Here is a 10,000-nt window from a genome sequence, read left to right as displayed (position 1 = left end):
AGATGAGGACAGGGGTTGGGATGGGGGTGGGGATGCAGACAGGGATAAGTCTATGCTGTCTGACCCAGGACCGGTAGTACTAGTAGGACTGCTGGTGGTAGTGGTGGACTGCCCTCTCCTATGACCCCTCTCTCTATTTCGCTCTCTGGACCTCTCTCTGGGTTTGTTTGCATCGGCCGGACGACGAGTGAACTGCAGCTCCCCCTTGGCTTCCACGCTGGCCAGCTCTCCACTCCCCAGCTCCTCCTCTGATCTTCCTCCCTTCTCCTCTGCTTTCCCCTTCTCTCCTCTCTTCTTGCCTCGTCCTCGTCCTCCTCCTCGGCCGCTGGCTCTCGAGGTCGCCGTCTCCTCCCGCTTGTCACCGGGCTGCTGTGTGGTTGTGGTGCCCACTTGCGAGGGTACGACGCGGACCCAGGTCCCCCCTCTGGACGAGGTGGTTCCTGGCGCTGCAGGGCTGGAGGTGGTGGTGGTGGTCTGGATCTCTGAATTCACCCAGCTGCTAGTTAGGTTAGTGGAGGCTGGGGAGGTGGACGGCTGACCCGCGGGTGATTCTTCACTGGCTGGCGTAGGGTTTTCCCTGGAGAGACCAGTGAACCATGAACCTCGCCAAGCAAACAAACCTGCAGAGCACGGAATAAACAAAGGGAAGGAACCAAAAGGAAGTTGGGAATGTCGTTAATGAAGAGAAGATTGCAAGAGACAATAAAGCCAAAGAGTGACGAACACCGAGACGGACAAGACAAACAAACACTTCTAAGCTCTTTGTATGAGCTGTCTGTCAGCTGTTTTGTACTTCCTCTGTCTCCACACCCACATGATCAACGCTGCCACACACAGGCAGCTCGAGGAAAAAAGAAACATTTATCTGAAGAAAAGGTTTGAACAATGCGGACAAACAAGCTGAAGATTCCGCTCTACATTCACGACACTGGGACGAAAATGAGCGAAGAACATGGACAAAGTAAAGTAAAACATCACGTGAAGAAGAACTTTCGATTGACTACATGAGAGTTTCAAGGGCAGTTACACAAGCCATATTAATGTGGGGAAAGTTTATAAAAAATTGTGATGCACGATATATCGGCAATCATATCGGTATCGGACGATGTTAGTCAATTTTTAACATATCGGTATCGGTCCGATGTTGCAATGTTGATATCGGTTATCGGTATCAGGCAAAATGTTCACATTGAGAGGAAACAATGCGGTAAATCTATGATTTATGGGCTTTTCCAAATGTTTTGTAAATAAAGAAATACATAACTTTTTCAAATTCACAGTGTGTTTTTCTGTATGTACAAAATTATATGTTGTTTTATACAGATCATATCGACATCGGTAAATATCGGTTATCGGCCATAACAGCAATGTTAACATCGGTTATCGGTATTGGCCAAAATTTTAATATCGGTGCATCCCTAATAAAAAATATAGACAACATATGCCAGATTCAGACAAACTACAATTCAATGCTCACTGATAGGAATAGATGAGGAAGAATACACATCTTTTAATAAAGCACACAACCATCGCTGACCACAGACATACAGGCGTACACAGGCAGGCAGGGCAAAACAACAGCCTGACAAATGATCACACACTACTGGATGAGCAGTATTTATGGCAGGCTTTTATCCAGGGCCAGCAACACATAGATAGAAACGTAACCTTGTACAAGGAGCACAAAACCTGGACCCTGGAGAAATGGGGAAAAAGTAGGCTAGCGGTAAGACTGTTTGATGACTGCATTTTTATGTTTGGAGAAAGCTACAGGATGCCTTCCTCGACCCACAAAGACGGTTACCGACCGTGGGGGGATCTGTAATGATGTTACGGGCAGCCATCTCTCCTGGGAGTCAGATGATTGCTCTGGATGGTTGTTTAACGGCCAAGAGGCCATTTCACGAGACTAGGTGCTGCACACTATGATGCAAACACTGCTCCTTCCTTCTTTATGCTCCTATATTCCAAGGTGAAAACACCCGGGGCGCACACACACACACACACACACACACACACACACACACACACACACACACACACACACACACACAAACACACATACACACACACACACACACACACACACACACACACACACACACACACACAATTCAAGAGTGCTTTCATCGAGACGGAAGTAAAGAAACAGCCTCCCACGGCCTCCCCCCGGTCGCCCGATGTAAACATCATTGAAGCTTTATGGGAAGTTCTGGAGCACAGATTGCAAAGTGGTTACTTTCCACCTCCTTCATCCCTCAAAGCGCTGGATGTTATGCTTCTTGCAGAACGACCCAAAGTCCCACTAGACTTGTTCAGAACCCAGTAGGACAGCAGCCATCCAAGGACAACTGAAGCTGTTCTGACGGTAATGAGTCGGCCCTATACTGCTTATTCGCCATCGCTATTTAAATGATTTTGTTCACCCATGTGTTTTGGGGGAAAAGGTCTTGGGCAGGAGGACACAAATTACCTTTGCTTTCCTAATTAATATTTAGCATGCTGCCCTATCAGCAGCACTAAGCCAAAACTCAGAGGGAGACGACATCAGGGAGACAATTGTGTTTTTTGGGTCATTGAAAAGCGCCATAAAATGAATTATTATTATTATTATTATTATGAATTGCCTGCAGCTGGAGCTCATCAACTGTTGCACCTGGTGTCAATCACAGCTCGTCAGCCGCCCTATAAGATAGGCACTGATGATTGCTGGACACGCCCCCTCTGCTCCCCAAACGAAACTGATGACTGCTGGACACGCCCCCTGTGCTCCCCAAACGAAACTGATGACTGCTGGACACACCCCCTCTGCTGCCCAAAGGAAGCCAGCGCCTTCAAACTTCAGCCCACTGGGACACCGACACCCTCCTATAGTGAGCCCCAGGGATGACGCAAGCTGACGTAAAAGCTTAAAAACTCATGAACGTGGTCCTCATGTGTGAAGATTATCCTACTGAACAGTGGCTCGCGTTTGATTAAGCTTGCGTTGCCCAGAGACCTTATTAGAAGCATCGCGCCAAAAACCCATTCAAATGAACTCTTCTCCAGGGTCCTTGATTGGCCTGTATCTGCTGTGGGACTTGATTGGCCTGTATGTTCTGTGGGGCTTGATTGGCCTGTATGTTCTGTGGGGCTTGATTGGCCTGTATGTTCTGTGGGGCTTGATTGGCCTGTATGTTCTGTGCTGTCTGGCTGTGTTGGCCCATATCACAGACATGAACAGAGTACCTGAAGAGAGAAGCATGTGCACACGCTCGTGCACACGTGTATTACAAACACACACAGCGACAAGCCTCGCCTCAACCTCCCTCAGCGCAACTCATGTCACTGCTCAGTCATGTCACTGCTCAGTCATGTCACTGCTCAGTGATGGCACTGCTCAGTCATGTCACTGCTCAGTCATGTCACTGCTCAGTCATGGCACTGCTCAGTCATGTCACTGCTCAGTCACTGCCTCGTACATCCAACGATGGTAAAGTCTTTGCTTTGTCTGTTTCAAGTCCTCTTTCCAGGTGCCGCTGGGTCGGACTGAATCATCGCTATGGCTTTCCTCCACTGGGGAGGGTCCATGGCCATCTCTTGGTCGATGCTGAGCGCTGTCATGTCAGCCGACGCGGTCGTCTGCCAGGTCTTCTTTGCCCGGCTAATGGGTCTAAGTTCACCGACATTACTTTCTTCACCCAGTCATTCTCTTCCTTCCGTACAACATGTCGGTACCATCTAGTCTGCCTCTCTTCACCACGTCATCCGCTATCACCTCTGCTCCCATCCTCTGTCTCAGATCAGCGCTCATATTTCTCTCTCTCTCTCTTTGTGGTATTTCATACCACAAATTCATATCCATTTTTCTCTTACTAGTATGCTTTACAGGCTTTCATTCCCTACTGCACATAAGCACAGTCAGGTAGCAAAACCTTGTTGACAGGCCAGATGAGCCTATTGATTGCATGTAGCCTACTACTGTAATAAGTGCACTGACATACATGTATATGATATCATATGTGCTCACCTGGTGTGCCAGAGGGCTTTGATACTGCATCTGTTTGGCTCCCCTTGGTGGCTGCTCCCTTCCCCCCCTCCTGCTCACTGGGTGCTATGGTCGCCTCCTCCTCATCGTCTCCTGACAGGTATTTCCATGGCTTCCAAATGGACTTGACAATCTTTGAGATCAGCTAAAAGAATGGATGGATGGATTCAAAGATCGTTTGGAAAATCAAAAAACAATTCCATGCTGCCGCTCAAGCAGTTTGCAGTTTTCATTCTTATTTATTTTTTGAGTAGGGACAGATACACGTACATATAATGTTTACCAAAACATCTGATGTCCTGTATCATAGCATTTATGGCTCATTTGCAATTCCCAATGCAGTTTAAACTTTGTCATAAACCAGACCAACCTTTTTCTGAGCAGGAGTGGGAGGAGGGTAGGTGGTGGGAGGGACCGGGGGCCTGAGGAACTCCTCTGAGTCGGGTCCAGGCTCCAGTGGCTCTCCCCAGTCTAAGGTCTGTCCTGGGATTCGTTGGAGGGTCACATACAAATCTGAGGACTCTGAAGACCAGGGGTCGGAGGCTGGAGGACACAATCAGTTGGATGGTTAATTACTGAATTATCTTCCAATGCTTATTTTTGATCTATCATTTGAAGATTTGAAGATCATTGCTGTATTATTGTGGGGATTGAAGGCTGCCTTACCAGCATCGACACTGTGGAGGCGGGCCTCCTCCTCTAGGTCAACCAATCCTGTCCAGTTAGAAGGTGAAAGGTCATAGCCATCAAAGGAGCCTGTCTGGATACCTGTGCAAAGAACAGTTTAAGTTGATTTTTTATTTATTTTATTCATATTATTTTTTGGGGCATTTTGCCTTTATTAGATAGGACTAACAGGAGGGGTGGGGAGAGAGAGAGAGAGAGAGAGAGAGAGAGAGAGAGACAGGCAAAGGACCATGGGTCATCATCACCTAGGTGGGTGCTACACATCAGTGGTGGATGACTTAAGTTCTCCCCCCCCCCCCCCGATATGTGAAGTGCTTTGAGTATCTAGAAAGGCGCAATATAAATCCAATCAATTATTATTATTATTATTATTAAACATATTATTAAACATAACTTGAAAAAAAAACAAAAAAAATTCCATGTATATATTTGCTGATTGGTGAAATGGATCTACAGATCTGATAGTCATAAACAAATGGAGAACCTCTAGTAGCGGTGGTCGGCTCTGTAGTGAGGTCGGGCCTGTCCATCCCTGGGGATTCGGCATCACTTGAGCCTGCCAGGTAGCTCCAGGGCTTCCAGAGAGAGGTGTAGATCTTAGAGATGGAACCTGTCTTCTTCACATTACCTAGTGGGGAGAGAGGTTGCAAAGATTCGCCGCTGGCATGGCTTGGCAATGGTTACAAATTGTATCCTGTGTATCTAGATTCGATTTAGATTTTAGATTTTTAAATAAGATTTTAGATTTTAGATTTTAGATTAGATTAGATTAGATTAGATTAGATTACCGTAGATCCTGTGTATCTCAAAGATTTATTATGGTTTTGTTTTTTTGTCACACTTTGGTCACTTCAGTGCTGAGTTTAGAAAATAAACTTTGAGAGATCCTGTCAGCTCTCTCACTCAATGTCTCTGTCAATCCTGCAGTTTAACAAATATATGAGAATTGAATAGTTTAAAAATAATGGGCATCAAACATCTGTGTTGCCATAGCTACAGCAGTTATAACAGCATTTATTGTCATGGTTACTACATTGCTTGCACTCAGTCAAGGCATGCTCTCTATAGCAGAGGTTCTCAAATGTTTTTCAGCCAAGGACCCCTTACAAGATAGAAAATATACCGGGGACCCCCTCATTCTGATTTGTGATTTTGGGCTAAGCTTAATTGTTTCCACGGTAATGTGCTTGACTTTTAATTTGATAGGTTTGTTATTAGAATGTAATCCATGAACCATTTTAGATTTAAAGCATAAACTATTTTCATTGAACTATGAAGATTTTGCAAAAAAAAATATATATATATTTTTTTTATTACATTTACATTACGTCATTTAGCAGACGCTTTTGTTTTGTCCAAAGCGACTTACAATATCACAATTTGTCAACAGTCCAGAAAACCACTATGCAACACAATCAATGACAGCCAAGATATTTTGATAGACTAGCACCATGTAGGAAGTAGTTTGAGAAGGAATAAGTAACATGTAGCATTTTCTTTTTAACACATTCACTGCCAGCCTTTTTTTTTTTACTGTAGGTAGCTTTTGCCAGAGGGTTTTTTTGAGGATTCTGGCTCATTTTACAAGAGCCAAGGATAATTTTCTGCTTGGAGTTTGTCAACACAAAGTTCACAAAAGTACTAATAGAATGTGTGCTTTCTCTGTCTAAAAGAGTTAGTTTGTAGAGTTAGTAGTTATGTAGATATTAGCCGTTGAGTACAGCATGGTTTCAGCGTCTGAGACAAAAAGCTGAGATAATCGCAGTTTTGTGAAATTCAATATCAAACAGTCACTTTAACCATTTATTTTTGGCATCAGTGAGACATCAGACATAAACAATATAGTTCTGAACAGTAATTTCCTCCATAGCAGCACCCGCACCCCCTCTCCTTACAACTCCTCCCTCCGTGGGCGTGTCTCCGTGTTTGTCAGTCACAAGCCAGAGTCTCTCCTGCCTGTCTGAGCAGTGAGCAGCAGCCTCTCTCTGGCGGTCCCTCGTCGGCGAGCATGGATGTGGCTTAATCCGTTCTTGGATTTTCGGTTGAGAGCTTTGACGAAGCCTTGTGTGACTCTAGGCTTATGCTGCGCGCTTCAAAGTGTGCTTTCCACCCAGTCCACCTGTGGAAGCCCCCGGCGCACGGGTGCGCCCGTGTGAAAGGTTTTCGCCTACAGTATGAGAATGAGGCTCGTTCGCTTCTGGGTCCTCGGTTGAGCTCAGCTGGAATGCGTGCGTTTCTGGCCAAACAACACTCAATAGTCTGAGCACCGTCGCCACTCAGTGGGTCGGCGGAATGGATTGCACACGCCCGGCGGCTCTAACAGTATAATAGAAGATGCAAAAGGGCCAGATCAAGGATCCACCGTCAAAAAAAAAAAAAACGATTTTTTTGACGTATCCATACGTCGCTGGCAGTTAACGGTTGGATTCTGCTTGACGTATGCATACGTCGCTGGCAGTTAACGTGTTAATAATAAAAAAAAAAAAAAAACCTTTTTTTTTTTTTTTTTTTTTTTTTAACTTGAAAACTTTTCGCGGACCCCCTGGCAAAGTGCCACGGACCCCTGGGGGTCCGCGGACCCCCATTTGAGAACCACTGCTCTATAGCATTTAGTTTCAGGACTCTCACGAGTGGAACAGTAGTTATATACATTTATCCCCGTCGACCTTTTATGGTAATTTCTGATCGGCACTCAAATAATATATGCATATGGTGTAGTAAACAATGTGTATGATCTATGCAGATGACCTAGTATAGTACGATATATATGTATGATATACAGTTTTCATGAAATTGTGTTGCAAGGGAACAGTTTGGAACCTTATGCGCTGTCAGTTATAGAGTACCGGGATGACATATATTTGTAGGCTGTATCCAGAAATTGCCGCCATTTGATTCTTCAGTGGAGAAGTCTATGGCGTTTTAGAATAAGGATTTCACTTAAATGCATAAAATAAGGTCTGTGCTTAACAAAAGTTTATGGGAACGCAAATTTGGGTTCAGCATGATACTCTACTTTTATGCCTTTTGAAGCGTTTTCTAAAAATCGCATTTGAAAAAAACGCATTTACATTCCAAAAGTCCTAAAAGTTATTCACGTTTGTGAAGATTATCACGCTGAACCCAGATCCGCGTTCCGATAAACCTTTGTTAACCACAGACCTTATTTTATGCATATTTTATGCAAACCGTCAACCAATGGTTTTCCAAGCCTCAACAGCGCATGAGAGAAACCGCCCCCCCGATGGTCCAGTACCTCTGTAGCAGTAAGCATCATAGAGTGCCGTGTTATTGTCAGCGGTGCTGTTGGGCGCGATGGTCCTGACTCCCGGTTGGTCCCCTCCACAGTCCGGGCGGGGCCTGGTCGCCGGGTAGCGGACGCTGCCGTCAGAGAGCCAGCCTGGGGCACAGCTGTCCAGACCGGCCCGCCACGCCAGGTAAAGCTGCCCCACAGTGGCCAGCTGGCCCCCCAGGGACACGCAGCGGTTTGAGGCCGACGACAGAGACAGCCTGCCTGAGACGGAGGAGCGGAACACCTCACCTGGAGGAGAGAGAGAGACATGAGAGAGGAGCAGATGACCTCTGACTGGCTTCTGCCCTGCTTCTGACCGACCTGCCCAATAATTAATATTCTGAGGCTTGTGTAGTTACAGTACAGTGATGATCACTATATAGCATACAGTAGCCTATATACCTGGTACAATGATAATTCAATTATGAGTTTTTCAACCATATTGGAAATTGCCTATTCTAATGGTACTGATGCTTTGTAAGGAGGCAGATGCAAGAATGAGAGTAAAGTGTGTGTGTGTGTGTGTGTGTGTGTGTGTGTGTGTGTGTGCATGTGTGCGTGTGTGTGTGTGTGTGTGTGTGTGTGTGTGTGTGTGTGTGTGTGTGCGCGTGCGTGCGTGCGTGCGTGCGTGTGTGTGCGCGTGTGTGTGTGTGTGTGTGTGTGTGCGCGCGTGCGCGTGCATGTGTGTGTGTGTGTGTGTGTGCGCGTGCATGTGTGTGTGTGTACCATCCAGGTCTTTTGCAAAACAGTACACGTCAAACAGCTCTTTGGGGTCCCTCTTGCCGTAACTCCTGACTCCAGCAGAGTACTCCTTGTGTCCATAGCAACCAAGCTCTGGCAACTGGACAGAATAGCTGTGGAGAGAAGAAGCATGTGGGAGTCTGTTCACTGTTTATCTCTCTCTGTACTGTGCTCAGGACTGTTGATAAGAAGCATACATGTTTTTTCAATGTATGAACGAATTAACGTTATCTTAGCTCATTATGTATTTTTCTGTCCGTTTAGAAATATGTCAACTGGATTTGTCTGTTTTTGCGGGGGAGGGGATTACAATGAAATCAAATAAACAAGAACAACATTGAGGGGGGGAGGGGGGGGGGGGGGGGGGGGGGGGCACCGAAGCAGGTAAGAAAACATAAGAACTGAACAGCACATTAAATCAGTGGTTCTAAAAAAAAATTACATGACGGACCCCTAAACTGACAACGATTAGACCACGGACCCCCATTATGATAATAAGATTGATGCTTTTAGATGTTTTATTACAGAAAGTGTATAAAACCCATGACCAAAATAGTCATTGTGTTACTTATGAATGGAATTATAGCGAAAATAAATTACCCCCCTTTTGGCCCTGGAACCCCCCCCCCCCCCCCCCCCCCCCCCCCCCCCCCCCCCAAGGACCCCTGGGGGTCCCCGGACCCCCATTTGAGAACCACTGCATTAAAAAACATACGGCACAATAACAGAAGGGAAGAACAGAAGGTTTTTATATCACAATATTAATGGAAGGTTATTAAAGCATGACTGCACTGCACACCTAGTGTGCAGCACCAACGAGGAAGTGACAAAAGAGCTCTTCTCACCGGACCGTCTGGTCGTCCAGCCATCCGGCCGCACAGCTGGCGAAGCCGTCGTAGGACGCCGCCCACAGCTGTGCCGGGGTGGCGATCCCAGCCGAGTTCTCCCGGCAGACCCTCTGTGCGTCAGCGAATGAGAGGGCATAGCGGGCGCTGGGGACCTGGTAGTGGAAGACCACACCTGCACAGACAGACAGACAGACAGCAGGGCGAGATCAGCGACTTCTCATTGCAGTAGATATAACCAACACAGTCATTTCGAAATCATAAATTCAAAATCAATAGCTCAGCAGGGATATAATGCAGAAAACATTTGACTGTGACTACAAACAGATCAATTAAACACTATGTGAGTCTCGGTTTGAAATTTCACGGCCGACCGCACAGAGGAGGGATCATCGGGTTTCCAGACCA

General features: G+C 46.1%; 1 protein-coding gene across 1 annotated transcript in view; it reads right to left on the bottom strand.

Annotated features, from left to right (window-relative positions):
• The window catches only part of LOC310797375 (neurocan core protein-like), a gene marked incomplete at both ends in the record, with an annotated part of 59,901 nt that overhangs the window by 18,894 nt on the left and 31,007 nt on the right, over positions 1 to 10,000 (bottom strand). The window contains 8 exons of the mRNA XM_083659746.1: positions 1 to 620; positions 4,010 to 4,172; positions 4,398 to 4,570; positions 4,694 to 4,783; positions 5,199 to 5,342; positions 7,971 to 8,255; positions 8,733 to 8,860; positions 9,593 to 9,767. The exon at positions 1 to 620 is cut by the window's left edge and continues 397 nt beyond it. Of these exons, the coding sequence (XP_083515872.1) occupies positions 1 to 620; positions 4,010 to 4,172; positions 4,398 to 4,570; positions 4,694 to 4,783; positions 5,199 to 5,342; positions 7,971 to 8,255; positions 8,733 to 8,860; positions 9,593 to 9,767 (1,778 nt within the window). The remainder of the gene's footprint in view (positions 621 to 4,009; positions 4,173 to 4,397; positions 4,571 to 4,693; positions 4,784 to 5,198; positions 5,343 to 7,970; positions 8,256 to 8,732; positions 8,861 to 9,592; positions 9,768 to 10,000) is intronic.

Source organism: Poromitra crassiceps, assembly GCF_964638095.1.
Source record: "Poromitra crassiceps genome assembly, chromosome: 23".
Lineage (NCBI taxonomy): Eukaryota > Metazoa > Chordata > Actinopteri > Beryciformes > Melamphaidae > Poromitra > Poromitra crassiceps.
The sequence above is the reverse complement of the archived record's forward strand: the minus strand, read 5'-3'. Positions and strand labels throughout refer to the sequence as shown.